The 16,119-nt window shown below is 43.4% G+C and overlaps 1 protein-coding gene across 5 annotated transcripts in view; it reads right to left on the reverse strand.

Annotated features, from left to right (window-relative positions):
• The window catches only part of MYO3A (myosin IIIA), a 134,717-nt gene that overhangs the window by 66,832 nt on the left and 51,766 nt on the right, over positions 1-16,119 (reverse strand). For all 5 annotated transcript variants that reach the window (XM_077303418.1, XM_077303417.1, XM_077303421.1 and 2 more), the window contains 6 exons: positions 15,354-15,458; positions 14,323-14,422; positions 7,853-7,929; positions 5,049-5,194; positions 2,509-2,574; positions 1,333-1,488 (listed from right to left, as the gene is read on the reverse strand). In XM_077303418.1, the coding sequence (XP_077159533.1) occupies positions 1,333-1,488; positions 2,509-2,574; positions 5,049-5,194; positions 7,853-7,929; positions 14,323-14,422; positions 15,354-15,458 (650 nt within the window). The remainder of the gene's footprint in view (positions 1-1,332; positions 1,489-2,508; positions 2,575-5,048; positions 5,195-7,852; positions 7,930-14,322; positions 14,423-15,353; positions 15,459-16,119) is intronic.

Genomic DNA, 16,119 nt, shown 5'->3' on the forward strand with positions numbered 1-16,119 from the left:
CATCAGTGCTAACCATCAAATAAGCCTCACATCCAGTATGGCACATTGATGAAGCTGTTTCAGAAATTCTGACGCTGAGCCAAAACACTTTGGCGATTTCTACAATGCCTTCTCCATTATGTACAGATTACATTGGTGCAACGGAGAAAAGACAAAGCCCACGTATGTCTGCCCATATATTTTCTTTCACATGCAAAGTAACTGATTTATTTATTTATCAAATTTATATCTCACTCCCTCTCCTCTGGACAGGGCTCATTTGGTATACTAGCAAGGTTCCTACAGATGATTGCCTAGCCCAGATCTGTGACCAAGTAGCCTTGGCTGCCCCACTAGGAAAGATCTTCTTGGAACTGGAAAACGCGATGCATAAAGCACATGGCAAGTCACAGTAAATGGCTGATTTGGTTTGGAAGAACACAGTATGTCCAGGCCTGCCCTGGTCCCTCTTGCAAGAGATAATGACACCAGTTCCTGGTTATGTCCAATGACAGCACACCATTCTACATTATGCATCCCCAAACTTTAACATTTTTGAAACCTTAGAAATACTGCATCCATTATTTTCTGGACACTAAGACAGATGCTTCTAAAGCAGGGATCCCCAACCTTTGGGGGACCAGTGAACAACTCTGGAATTTTGAGAGGAGGCAGTGAGCACCACCTCAAAATGGCTGCCCTAGGAGGTGGAGTCAAAGGGAATACTTTGCACTGTCTGGGAAGCCGGAAGGGGGAAATGGAACTGCATTACTGACTGAGGAAAGCCCAGGTGCTTACCAGTCTTCCTGTTTCTCCAGTAGAAAACTCTACTCATTCATTCATTCATTCATTCATTCATTCATTCATTCATTCATTCATTCATTCATTCATTCATTCATTCATTCATTCTATATACCACTGCTCAATGTGATGTAACTGACAACAGCCAATTACTAGCCCTGCTTTACCATGTTCCTATCCATTTTCTGAAAAGCTCAGTAGGTGCCATGGGTGAACATCACCATGTCCTGAGCATCACCCTGTGGGCTGCTGTAAGGGAACTGAGAAGCAAGATCCAATGCAGCCCCTGGTTTGAGTGACGGCAGGGTTGAATTCAGATCCATATACTGATTCAATTTAGGAGAGGGCAAGGAGTGATTTGTTAGGCTTGCCCAAGCCTGGGCCAAAGAAATGCTCAGATGGGGGCATCAGTAAAAATAAAAAAAAGATCCCAAAGAGGCGTCTATGAGGTGGGGCACATTCTATGCCTCTTTGACACATTTTGACAGCATAAATGAAACAGTTTTGAACATGTCCTTTTTTCCTACATGCAGGGGGGGGGGGGGAGAGTACCTCGCTTTTTCTGTGATTCCCATTTGCTGATGCACATCAATGAATTCCATCAGCTGCATTTGCAGGATATTTTCCTTCCCCTCGACCTGCTTCACAAATTCATGCTGCAACAGGTCACTCACTGTTGGGCGTTTCTCATAATCTTTGGTCAAGCACCTGCACTGGCAGAAAACAAAAATACAACAACTTGGTGTAACCAAGGATGGGTGAAGACAGAGAATAAACCCCAATGCCAGGTGGGGAATAGAACAAGCCAAAGATCTGGAGTAACAGAGAACATTCTCCACCCTCCACTCCAGGGATTCACAATGAACTTGTTAAGCTGCTTGATACTGAATCAGACTCTTTTCTGACTTGGGCACAGAGATTGGGTGGAGAATAAATACTTTCTACTGTCTCTCAATTTCCCCTCCTCTCCTCTTCTAAAGAAAAAGCATGACCCTCAACATTGGGGAACATCGCTCATGGGCACCCCATTCTGTCCCTGACCCTGTTGAGTCCCTTAGTTAGACCTCTGATTAGTATTATGTATTCAACATAGATATAATACATAATACAGAATCAAAACATTCCAGCATTATCTGTGTAGCGCAGCCTTTCTCCACTTTTTAAACATTGGGAAAACCCTGAAACATTCTTCAGGCTTTGAGAAACCCAAGAAATGGTGCAATCGTGCAGAACATGGTTGGGAAGCAGAACTGTGGAGATGCCCAACTGGGGCCCCTCTACTGCCCACCCTCTCCAGGCCCATCATTGGCTATTGGGAGGGGGGAGATCAACATGATATATAGTCATATCACCCAATAAATGTTTAACGAATATGACTGGGGAAGGCACTGGCAAACCACCCCATATTGAGTCTGCCATGAAAATGCTACAGGGCGTCACCCCAAGGGTCAGACATGACTCGGTGCTTGCATAGGGGATACCTTTACCTTTAAAAATATATAAACAAATAATTAACTCTCACCCATTCAGGAAACCCTTCCAGGGCCGTCAAGAAACCTCTAGGGTTTCACAAAACCATGGTTGAGAAAGCCTGGTCTAGGAGTACCTTTGCTGAGAACATCTTAATTGAACATCTGAATGCTTGAATAAACAAGATGGCAGAGTTTCAACTGGACGGATGCGTATTCACACATTGATTTGCTCGTAAATAGTTCTTTGGTTACTCACTTGCTGATAAAGTCATTGAATTCCGGTGACCACAGCTCCGGCTGCCGTAATGTTGGAGGTGGGTTTCTGCATAATAACGGTATTACAATAGGTTAAGGGTGCATACTGACCGACAACAAAAAGATGGAAAAAGGTCAGGTTGAGTAACGAGTCTTTAGATGAGTCACCAAAAGCACAACTGACTTCATTCCTTTTCAAAGAAGCATTGTTTAGAAAAGTACAGCGTGCCAGTGATGGTTTGGGTATTGCACAGCCTCCCGAAAGGAGGAAGATTTAAACACCTCTAGCATATCCATCAAACACTGCCGTAATTTTCCGGCATGTCAACAAACTGATACGACTCATGAGCTGTTCATCATTATTTATGAAATTGGATGACAAGTCCCTTTTAGCAATGGGGGTAGGAAGGGGATTTTTGCTCCGCCATGTTGTGATGGTTTTAAGTCTTTTAATGGGAGTTTTAATGGGGTTTTAAGACACTGTAACTCACCACGAGCCATTTGGGAGTGGCGGGAAATAAATTGAAATAACAACAACAACAACAACAACAAGCCCTGTAAGGAGTAGTCTTTACACTGCTTTGGGTCTGCAAATATCGTCAGGACTACGATCATTTTACCTGTGTCCCTCTCATGGCCATTATACACGCTATCAAAAAAAGAGTTCTCTGTAGCCGAACAATATGGAATTTATTCTGCACTCAGAGACACGAGAAACCTAAGATGAGAGCACATGACTGAACTCCCATCAGCACAGGGCTGCCAGTCTCAACATCTCTAAATCACCCAAATCCTGGTCTTGCTGGATCATTAAATATCAATTTTGTTATTGTTACTTAACGTCCCCAATGCTTTACAGAGCACGAGAAATTAGGCTCTGCCCAAAGGAATAAGGCAGGGGAAAAAATCACAAGGGATGGCTGACCTGCACCTATTCTGCACACAATAGATAATGCACTTTCAATGCACTTTAGAAGTAGATTTTCCTGTTCTGCACAGGAAAATCCAACTGCTAAAGCAGTTGCCAAAGTGCACTATCCTATATGTGCAGAATGGGCCCAGGACACAGGGAGAAGAATATCTTCATTTTATTCCTGTGCTTAGTTTCGGTAAGAAATGAGAACCACACAGTTGTCCAGAGGCCTTTATAGAACAGGTCAGTTTTATGGAGTAGTTGGAAGACAGAGAGGAAGTATTTTTGTCTCTCCCCAGCCACGTGTTAACAGCTAATCTGCAAGACAGCAATTTGTCTCTGGCCACCCAGCGAGTTTCATAGTTTGACATTCTTGTTCCCAAATATAAGCTCCACCCACTTCTCACTGCACCACACTGGCTCTTTTTCTTTCAGTTAAAGTAACGGAAGGTTCTGCTTCGCCGTAGCTAAATCCGAACAAGAAGCTGTGAACAGATCATTACCCTTCACAATAAACTCCATTTCCCCCGTACAGCCTTACAACGAATGGGAGAAAAAAAGCAAAAGCTGTGAAAATGAAAATGCTTCTGTTCCATAAACAAATCATACCGGATCTACCCTTGGACTGCTGCTCTTTGCAGCCTGCATTACTTGAATTTCAATGGCTCATGCTTTCACTACAGCGGAGGAAAAAGGGCTATCGTTTAATGTCACGTTACCCTTTTAGCACCTGAAAATGAAAGTACGGGTTGATTCATTAAATATATTTCCATATGACTTTTCCAAAAAGCTCCAAGAGGCCCCAACTGTAAAAAAAAATCCATATACTGCAAGAGCCAGTTTGGTGTAGTGGTTAGGAGTGCGGACTTCTAATCTGGCATGCCAGGTTCGATTCTGCACACCCCCACATGCAGCCAGCTGGGTGACCTTGGGTTCGCCATGGCACTGATAAAACTGTTCTGACCGAGCAGGAATATCAGGGCTCTCTCAGCCTCACCCACCCCACAGGGTGTCTGTTGTGGGGAGAGGAATGGGAAGGCGACTGTAAGCCACTTTGAGCCTCCTTCGGGTAGGGAAAAGCGGCATATAAGAACCAACTCTTCTTCATCTTCGTCTTCGTCTTCTAATTAAAACATTCCCCTGTGCCAAAGGAGCCAATGTAAAACCAACCCTCAGTCAAAGCTTGTTCTATAATGAACTAACTTGCGTTTCTCCCTAAATTGCAGAAGGGAAGTTAAAGTATGGTCTTCTGTCTTGGTCCCCTCAAGTTGCAAGTGTGCCCTGCAGCAGTGTGGGCTTTGGTTTTTCCAGTGGCTGCCTTGTGCCTGTAGCATGGCCATGCACTTGAGGGGCAGCCCTGGGAACTAAGGTAACAAAGGTCCCACAGCACTGGACTCTGCCATAGGCACAAGCCCCTCCATCTTACATAGGTTCCAAAGTGTCCAATATCTTATTTCCCATCTAAAGCATAGAGAGGAAAACAACCTGTGTCACTTTATGGGTAGGAAAAAATGAATGAACACATTGTGAAGACTTCTAGAACCAGATGGTTTTCCAGCATTAATCATGGCTACGGAAGAAATCACCTGCCCAACTAAAAACACAAGCAAAGTGCATGGAGATCATACCTTGGTATTTTGAAAAGGGCTCTCATGGGATGCAAATCAGCCAAGGGTGGGTCTCCATCCCCTAACTCAATAGCGGTGATACCTAGTGACCATGCATCACACCTGGCATCATAGGAGCTATCCAGCTGTTGCTCACAGGCAATCACCTAGGAAAACACACACACACAAACATAAAATAAAGAATGTCTGAATGGAGAGCTGTCCTGATAATTCAGATTGTGTAAGTCTGGCACAGTTTTTAAGCGTCTCAGTGCAGCAGCCAAAAGAGTCATTATTTTCAGGCTTTTTACACCTACTAAATATGAAGCAAAAGTATTCTAAAAGGGTGACTAGCTAAATTGTATTTTGACCCTCTATCCAGTCTGTGAATCTACTGCCATGCTGAAGAAAACAGAAGAGAGGCCTGTTGATGTGCCACAGTGCCAGCAACACACGGAAAGGAAGAACTCCTCTATGGTTCTACAGCTATTGCTATGGTAACAGAACATCATGAAAGCATATAAGATTTCCTGAAGACATCCAAATTGTTTCTTTCTACAGTGGAAGGCATTGCAATTCAGAGCCCAATAAAGACCCTGAACAATTGAACAACTCAATATCAAGGTCTTCAACTTCAGGTTGGATCTGGAGCCTTCAACCTACCCAACAGTCAGAATGTGAACTGCCATTTCTTCTCCATTTTCACACACGGGGTACCCAATTCAGATAGGACAATGAGGCTTCTGCTTCCCCCCAAAACCACACTCACTGCAAATGCTATCTAGCCCATTGGGGAAGTCTATATGTTTCTCTGGACATGTGGTTTTCTGTAATAGATCCCCAAAAGAGCTTCCTACTGGGGTTGTTTCGGGTGAGGAAAATTGGGAGGGGACTAAAGCTTCTTCTCCACAAACACTGAGGTCTCAATCCAAATCAGGCATCCTGGGAACAGAAATGGAGAAGAATTTACAATTCCTGCCAGCTGGTTACACAGGGTTGGGTCCCCCAACACAAACAGTGCACTCTGGAATGTGCCCATCAACCTTTATTAGAAGTAGCAACCCATTCTCTTCAGAACACTGGAGAAGGCCTTGACAGTAGTCATTAATAATGAGACACGTCTAGTAGGATTAGGTGGAGAGCTGACTAGACTACCTGCCTTTTCCTCATTAACCCAGACTGGATGACCAGAGACTCACCAAGCAGAGCTCAGTCTACCAACTATACACGATGGTTCATTTGGCTCACTGAACAATTTCTTTGAATTGCCTACCTGGAAGTGCAAAGGTATGGGCAGGCTTCAATGTCTGGTAGAAGTTAGGGGTGTGTATTTGGTTCTACCCAAGCCAAAAATATACACCAAACAACTCTTAACCCAAAATCTATCTGGCATTTTTGGGGAGAACCGGAGGAAAAATCCGAGATATATTCAGGAATTACCAGCAAATCTGGCACAACAGCTGATAAGTTGGAGAAGATTCTGCCTGCCACTCTTTTTTTTAGGCTTTCTTCTGCATTCCTTTTAAATAAGGGGGTGTTTAAAGGGACTGCAGAAGACAGTTCACAAAACATCTGGCTCAGCTGAGCTCTTTTGTGATACAAACCAAAAAAGCCCCAGCTGAGCCACCTCTCAGCAGTTTTTTTTTTGTGGCTACTGCTGCTTTTCTCCCTCTGTATGTTTTTTTTTAATTTAGGGCTATTGGACCTAAAAAAATCAGGATTACCAAAAAATCCCAGATCTGAGTATTTTACAGGTATTGGGATCCAGGTTTTTTCAGAAATCCCCAAAAATATTCAGGTCCAAAAGATCCAAACAAAAAAATACAAGAAAAACTCTAGTAGGAGTTCTATGTTAGGCTTCATGGACCACATTGTAGATGCCTGTCCTAAAAAGACACTTCCAAAAGAACATATCTTATACTCATATTACGTTGCAAAACAGAACTATCTCCTGACAAGCTCTGATTTTGCAACAAGATAAACACACACACACGTACAAATGTGTGTGTGTGTGCATATACACACATATTTTTACATTCAGAATGACATCACTTGAAAAACAGAAAAAATTACTTGTCCTTTCTTATAAGTCATGAAATGGCTTCAATTGTTTGCCACGGACCTAGAGCTCTGAAAGGACTTTGAAAACCATGTGGTAGAACTGTCCCATCCACTTCAGTATTTGTGAAGGTTGCACACATAATTCAAACACATAAGGCAAGAAAACCTTTCTCAACCCAAGAGCATTTGAACTTGTCTCTGGCCCTCTGAGTTAACAGCCCCCCCCCCCAGGGCCATTAGCTGGCAACAAACTCATCATCAGGAATTTATCTGCCTTGGTATGCTTCGATCTTCTGCATTGCTAAATGTGTAGCTTATGTTGGATACAGGGAACTCAGCTTACTATATTTCCCTTAGTTTTGCTTAGTTTGTCCTTAGGGAAACTTGCACAAGAAAAAGGCCTGTTATCTGAGCAGGTAATGCATATATTACTAAATGGCTCTCTACCTGCATGTAATATCTTGAATTTTTAAGAAAAGAACTAATAACTTAGAACATATTACAATGGACTATCTAGAGAAACTTCAGTGCAAATGGAGTTTTGTGTGGGTGTGTGCGCTTCAAGAAACACTCCCCAAATACTCCCACTCATTTATTCATAAAGAAACCTCAGCACCGATCCAATGAACAGGGGCATTCAGAGAATCACAGCAGAAAGTTCTAGAAATTTCCAAAAACATAAGAAACTGGGGAAAGCAGAAGGTGACAAGAGAAAGCACAAAAAGACCAAGCAAAGACCAGGAATTAATAGAGTCTCATCTAACCTCAGGTGCCATCCAAAAGGGAGTTCCTACAGAAGTGTTCCGGCGGAGACGCGTACTGGTCAGTTGAGCAGACACACCTAAAGAGAAACAGGCAACTGGACATCAATGCAACAGTTCTGTTTAGAGAATACCATGCAGAAGTTATCATCCCTTTAAGGATCTCATGATGGCATCCCAACATGGTCTTTCCCCTTTAAAAGCTTTTTTTAGCATTTTTGCAACCCTCCGAAGGCGAGCAAGCAGGCAGCCCTCTGCCACTGATGTCCGTAAATATTCCTGTGACATTCTGCATTTCCTTCCCTGCTGATGGCTTTAGAGGAGCTTGAATTTAGTTCCAAATGAGAGTTTTTACAAGTGATCTTGACTGCATGTTTGGAGGGGGGGGATGGGTGATTACAGTCTTTCTGCATCCTTTCTTAGCAGCAGGAAACCACAATGAGCATTTGAGAGAAGCAAACTACCCTTTTATTTAAGGCACCAGGCCCTTTTTGAAAACACACTGGCAGCATCTGTTTTTAAAGGGACAGAACCAGTACGAGGATTCATACATTATTCATTCATTCCATTCCAGCCTGACCAGCAAAACGTGAATTTGAACAGCTTGCTTGCATTTCAAGGACTATCATTCAGAAAGGCAGGACAAAAATAAAGAAAAACACACGAACCCATCATCGTGCATCTATAGCAGGGGTAGTCAACCTGTGGTCCTCCAGATGTTCATGGACTACAATTCCCATGAGCCCCTGCCAGCAAACGCTGGCAGGGGCTTATGGGAATTGTGGTCCATGAACATCTGGAGGACCACAGGTTGACTACCCCTGATCTATAGAATAAAGCCCCAGATTTGAGCCCCAATGAGAAATGCATACATCACAGAAAATCTAACTTGCATGACAGGATGCTAATTGTTAAGAAAGTACACATCCAACTTATGATTTCCAGGGTATCCTTGTTGCACTGGCTGGATCCAATCAGGCTCTTCATTCAATATCACTCATAAGAGCAGCCACGTTGGATCAGGCCAATGGCCCCTCTAGTCCAAACTCAGGTGCCACCAGTGGGGCCAGAACTCCAGAAGCCTTCCCACCGTTACCCTCCAAGCAACAAGAATAAAGAGCATCACTGACCCAGAAATAGTTTTCCCTCTATACCCTATTATTATTACTATTTATTTAATGTATATACCGCCCTCCCATACGCCCTGTGACTAATAGCTACAGATGGATCTCTGCTCGACGTGTGTATCCAGCCCCCTCTTGAAGCTGTCTCTGCTTATAGCTACCACCATGTGTTAATTACTCTTTGGGTAAGGAAGTGCTTCATTTTATTTGACGAGCAAGCAGCGACTGACCAATAAAGACGTGACTCCTGCTGGCAGTAAGATGGCCGCAGCCTTTATTGCCCCCTCAACGGAGGGTTGGCACCACAAAAGGACCAGATAAGAAATGCCTCCAGTCGTCTGGCTGCTTATATGCCAGGCTTCCGTGGCACTCAGGGGCCCTGCCTCGCTCCCAGTTGGGATGGCAGGTCACGCCACGCCACGGAATGTTCACTTGGGAGGCGACTTGCTGAGGGCCAGCTGGTGTCTGCCTCCACTGGTCTCCCCAGCCGCCTGGCCACAGGTAGGCCGCGCCCTTTTTGTGGCCAGTCTCGTTAAGGAGATCCCCTTTTACTGGGAGTCCCATACGTAGATGGGACTCTGTACCAACAAGCTCCTTACTGGTCATAAACCGCAGTTGTGACAATTTAACAAACTGTAACAACCCAATAGAACTATGAACTGGGGCGGGTGGGTGGCTGTCTGGCTGCCGCAGCGCGAAGAGGTCAGGGGACCTTGTGCGCAGCCTTATATAGGCATGTGCACTTCCCTCTCCATGTGACACGGGCCTCCGAGGCCTGCAGCAAGCCAGTAGGATGTCGCTCCTTCCCTTGGGCGACGCTGTGGCGTCAAAGGGCAGCTGGGGTAAATCCCGTCCTTCTTCTTGTTCTAAACCTGATGCTCATTAATTTCACTGAGAGTCCCCAAGTTCTTGTATTGTGAAAATTTGGGAGGAGGAGGGGGGGTGGGGGAGTCCTTCATTCTCAAATTCCCACTCTGCCATAGGAGCTTGCTGGGTGACCTTTGGCTAGTCATATACTCTCAGCCTAACCGATCTCACAGGGATAAAATGGGAGCTCCTGGCAGCCATGTCCTCACCTGAGACAGAGCATGCTTCTGAACTAATTTCATTCACTCTGGCTTGGCAAAGGGATGCAGGTCTGGACCTTTGTGCCAAAGAAAAGGCAGGCACTGAGATTTTTTATTATGCTACATTGTCAGATTTGATTACCCCAAATTGCTCCATGGAGAGAAAAAAAAAGGCAAGCATTAAGCTAGCATTCCCTTCCACCACATGCTCAGTCGAAGACACATCGTACTCCCCTGAAGTGCCACAAATATTTACGAGCTGATCCTTATTTAGATGCAACAGAAAACATGCTTCATATTTTAAATGTACGGCAATTTTCTTAAGGCTTATTTCTTTAATTATCATCATCTTTTTTGCTGTTGGCTGCAAACTGGCACTTCACATTACAGAATCTCAGTTGTCTTGATGAATGATATTTCCTTGGGCTCCTGCCGCTTGCCGAAAGAATCATGATGTCATGCCACGCTTGGCAATATTTTCTTCCAGCACTTCATCAGCCAGCCAAGCATAACACTAGACAGCCTAAAAAAAACGAAAAACCTTTGCAAATTTGCTAACAATAGCTTTTGCACTGGTTGGTGGGCTGGGTTTTTAAAAAAGAAAAACTGCAATGCAAAAAAATGGATTGAAATTGTTTTTGGAAGAGGAACAATATCATGATTTAAATGTTACGTTAAGGCAGCCGGATTAAAACAAGAGTGCAAATCTCATACGGATAAACATGTATCATTAAATACATGGGCAGAACCAAAGCTAAGCGCACCGTTTCAGATTTATCAGGATCTGGAGGACAATTCAGGTGACCTTTATGATCAAGGTCAAACTAGATATGGCAGTATCCTCTACCAGGATTAGGGTTGGGCATGGTTAATGTTTGGATGGGAGACCACCAAAAAAGTCCAGGGTTGCTATGCAGAGGAAGACTATGGCAAACCACCTTTGTCTCTTGCCTTGAAACCACCCCAAAACAACCATAAATCAGCTGTGACTTGATGGCACTTCATGGTGTATGCACACACGCACACACAGTGGATATGTGGCTAGATTAGGCATTACTAGCCCATCATATTGCAAAATTTTAAGTCTAGCCTTATTATTATTATTATTATTATTATTAGTAGTAGTAGTAGTAGTAGTATTATTATGAAGAGTTGGTTCTTATATGCCGCTTTTCCCTACCCGAAGGAGGCTCAAAGCGGCTTACAGTCGCCTTCCTTTTCCTCTCCCCACAACAGACACCCTGTGGGGTGGGTGAGGCTGAGAGAGCCCTGATATCACTGCTCGGTCAGAACAGTTTTATCAGTGCCATGGCGAGCCCAAGGCCACCCAGCTGGCTGCATGTAGGGGAATGCAGAATCGAACCTGGCTTGCCAGATTAGAAGTCCGCACTCCTAAGCACTACACCAAACTGGCTCTTCTTCCTAAAGTGCAAATTGTGAATTGTGAACAAACAAAGGAGCACAAACTGTTTGTTTTGGTTCCCCACTTGGTTTCTGATTCCTTCAGTTCCATTCCTGTCGAAGATACTGACTTCGCTATGTAATTCATCTTGAATCTCAAAGAGAAAGGCAGACTATAAAAATGTAAATAAAACTGTGTTTTGTTTCTGTCAGTAGACGGAGAATTTCCTCCCATGCTACTGATCAGCTCTGTCGTGTTTGTTTGTGATTTTATACCATCATGATTAAATCATGCCTGGTGCAACTAGATAATGTGGGCACCTCCCCTTACCTGCCACAGATCTATGACAACACAAAGGTTCTTGAGCAAAACCGGCCAACAGTTAGAATGACCAAAAGCAAATAGTAACCTCTCCAATGACTCATGCTCAATAACCGCTGAAGGCAAAGGCAAGCATTTATTTCTGTTTGCATAGCTCATTTGATTAGCTTGAACAAAACTGCTTCAGCTTATCATTATGTTTTCAAGAATGATTCACATACAGTTCACGAGGGCCGTAACTGTGGACACAGGAGGATGCTACTGCTGCCCCATGACCACAGAAGGTCTCTTAAAGTTTTAGAAAGCCTTTGGAAGGTCACTGCAAAACATCACTTCATAGGTTTGGATGTCAGGTGCTTACACTGAGGTGACATTAATGAGAAAGGGCACAGCTAGGCTCCCAAGGGATTAATTTATTATAAACGGCCGTTTCCTTTTTTGCATATGTTGACAAACACAAAAGACGTGCTCGAGATTTAAAAAGACAACCTTGCTTGTATGCATGTTTACTCTGAGAGGAGTCCTGCTGATTTCACAGTTCACAATCTAGTATCTGTGTTCAGCACTGAATCCTTACAGTGAAATCCTAAATAGAGTTCCCTACCTCGAAGCCAATTGACTTCAAAGGAATTCGAAGAGTATAAATCTCTGAACCTGAGATACCTGATGGAAGGAGCTTGGGCTCTTGAAAGCTTATTCTCTGAAAACCTTATTGGTCTCTAAGGTTCGGTTGGACTCAACTGAGTCCTTCTGTAGACATTTTAATCAATGGGCTTAGAAAGGTATAACTCTGCTTAGGATCACTCTGTAAATTAATTTATTCACCTTCGGTGTGTGTGTGTGTCTTAAAACCCCTACTTCAAACATCTCTGTTTTCAGGAATTTCAGTCAAGACATACAGGATTCATGAGCCCAGGTCTACTTTTGAATATTTTGAAATTACTTCTGTTTTTAAGAAAACGGGTTGCAGTCTGAGTTACTATACTCACAGAAAAGCCCTCAAGCAACGCAATGGAAAAGAACTGGGGGTGGGGACTTTCATGCACCAATTCTTGCATTTAAATGCTCTCTAATTTACATAAACATTCAAAATAATCTCTCCCCCCCCCCCGTTGTCAACGTCCTATTCAAAGTGAAATCCAGAAACAAAACCCACACAGTACTTTTGATTAAGATCAGGGGTAGTCAAACTGCGGCCCTCCAGATGTTGATGGACTACAATTCCCATGAGCCCCTGCCAGCTGGGAATCGTAGTCCATGGGAATCGTAGTCCATGGACATCTGGAGGGCCGCAGTTTGACTACCCCTGTTTAAGATTATTCTCTTATGGTGTTGCTTACATTTTGTTTTTAGATTCTGCTACGGACCAGGATGGTCTTTCTCTAAGCTTGAGGTTGTCTTTGCCCCATATCTATTTATAGATCCCAAACTGAAATGAATCATTAGTAAGTCATTATTTCATCTCAAAACATATGCAACTATTTCCTATTACCAGAAAACCTCCAGCACATTACACATGAAATTAAAACAATTTAAACAAACAAAACCAAGTTACATTGAGCTAATTAAATAAACACCAATCTAATTAATTTGTGACAAGTCCATTCTCTGTGCCATGTGCAATGTGCTAAATAATGCAGATGAACAATGTCTCAGTAACTGCACCAAACCAACTTCTATGCATTAGCTTTTTCTCCTGAAAGAAGGGGGACACAAATCCAAAGAATTCCAGGTTCCAAGGCTCATTGCTGACACAAAGCTTGGTTTGCTCATGACTCTTGAATGCTGTGAACCTCTAGGCTGTTTTCAGTCAACTGAGTTCCAAAAGGTGACCATGTTAGACTGCTTCAGCCCCCAAACAACCAAACAAGGAGTTTTATGGGACCTTGAAGACTAACACATTTGTTGTGGCAGAAGCTTTTAGGAGCCAGAACTTGCTAAGGAAGATGAAACCTATTTGAAATACGCAGTCATTTTCCGCCCACAGAAACCTATTTTAAACAGAGTTTACGAAAAGTCATCCAACAGATTTGAAGTTAACACGTATCATGATTGATCAGCTTTGCTCTTTGTTCCCCATTTGTTTCATGATTGAATGGGGCGCTCTTGTTCTGTTATGAATGGGAGCCTAGCATACAGGACTTGACCTAATTAAAACTGAGTGATCTGAGTGATTTCTAACACACCCATTACTACTAATTCAAATTTAGACTTAGATTGGAGGGAACATATAAGCAGTAAATAATAATATATAGTGGGGTCCAAAACATCCCTATTTCTTGACGGCCGATAAGAAATGTCTTTTCATTAGAATGAATTGAATGACTTTTCCTCTAGAAGAGACTCAGAATGGGAAAGTTCTTCTAATGCTGGGAGATCTAGGAGACCTCTCAGGCCCTAGACTAGGGATGATCAAACTGTGGCCCTCCAGGTGTCCATGGACTACAATTCCCATGAGCCCCTGCCAGTGAAGGCTGGCATGGGTTCATGGGAATTGTAGTCCATGGACATCTGGAGGGCTGCAGTTTGACTACCCCTGCCCTAGACACTGCAACTTACCAAAATCCACAAGCTTAACACCTCCTTCAGTGGTCAACAGGATATTATTTCCCTTGATATCACGGTGGATGGTTTTGTTCTTGTGCAAGTGTTGAAGTCCCTGAAGTTTCATTGGTAATATGGAAAAGAAGAGGAAACAGTCAAAATGTATTTTATTTGTTTACTAGCAAGAAAGCCCAACCAGGAATACAATGGGCGCTAGGACCCAGGAGAAACCGGCAGGCGCAGATCTCTTTCTTGCAGCAGGAGCTTTGCTGGCCGCATCCTGATTGGCTCTATTCCATCTCGGACAGCCAGGACACTCTCCACCCCCAGGGCTGTTTCACAAATATTAAGAGGAACAATGGATAAGGATTAAGCAGAGATTCAGCTATACCAAAAATCCAAGCAGTGTCATTAATATGAAAAAAAAGCCAAATCCATGAACATTTATTGAGGGAGGAAATTAATAGAATCATAGAGTTGGAAGGGTCATCTAGCCCAACCCCCTGCAGAATGCAGGAAATTCACAACTACCTACCCGTTTTCCTTAGAACAAAAAAAAAGTCCCGACCTATGGCCATACACAGAGAGCCCTATCAAACATTCTTAACAGCAGTTCAGCAGAGGAATCAAATCCCTGCCCCTTTCCCTGAATATCTGGTTAATAATTTCTGGGGATTCAAAACCTCAATTCACTGCTAGGTAAAGGTAAAGGTATCCCCTGTGCAAGCACCGAGTCATGTCTGACCCTTGGGGTGACGCCCTCTAGCGTTTTCATGGCAGACTCAATACGGGGTGGTTTGCCAGTGCCTTCCCCAGTCATTACCGTTTACCCCCCAGCAAGCTGGGTACTCATTTTACCGACCTCGGAAGGATGGAAGGCTGAGTCAACCTTGAGCCGGCTGCTGGGATTGAACTCCCAACCTCATGGGCAGACAGCTTCAGACAGCATATCGCTGCCTTACCACTCTGCGCCACAAGAGGCTCTCTGCTAGACTGAAGCCAAAATGAAGTCACCAAATTTTAGCAAGATGTTTACTTCTACTTACCATGAGTGCTTCATGTAAAATGTAAGCAACGAGAAGTTCACTCATCCTCTCTCCTCTCTTCAAAAACCCTTTCACCAGGTCAGTCACAGAACCTCCATTGCATAGCTACGTCAGAAAACAAATTTTTAAAAAGGTAAGTCCTTATCACATGTCCTGGTTTTCAGTTGATTCCATTTGCTAAGAGGCAGTCTGCTTATAATTGATTTTTAATCAGTACATTCATTTTTTTTAAATTTACCATTTATCTTTATCTATAGGTATAGGTCATAGCAATTTCAAATAAAACCGATATCATGATCCCAAATGCATTCAAAATCCAAGTTATGTATGGTATGGGAATGGTAGAGGACAGGAAGGCCTGGAGGATCATTGTCCATGGGGTAGCGATGGGTCAGACACGGCTTCGCACCTAACAACAACAACAAAGCAAAGGTAGACCATGTTCTTCTGGTGGGTCATCTACAATTCTTGTTTTAAAATGCTAGATGTGGCACTTACGCAACAGAGCAATACCGAATAACCTAGAACAGTTCAGGTATATGCTTCAATTTAAGAGTTCAGACTGGCTGAAATGGGGTTGTGAGCAGATTCCTGGAAACCTGGATCAAAACTAAACACCTCCTTACTTAGCAATTGCTGCATAACTCTAAAAAAAACCCCACTGTTCTTAAAGGGATCCCTGATGGGATAGAACCCACATGACCAGTAGCAGATTCATTGCCCTTTCCCTGCTGGGCTTCATTCAGTACATAACTAACCCTCTTGG

The sequence above is a fragment of the Paroedura picta genome, chromosome 11 (genome assembly GCF_049243985.1).
Source record: "Paroedura picta isolate Pp20150507F chromosome 11, Ppicta_v3.0, whole genome shotgun sequence".
Taxonomy (NCBI): domain Eukaryota; kingdom Metazoa; phylum Chordata; class Lepidosauria; order Squamata; family Gekkonidae; genus Paroedura; species Paroedura picta.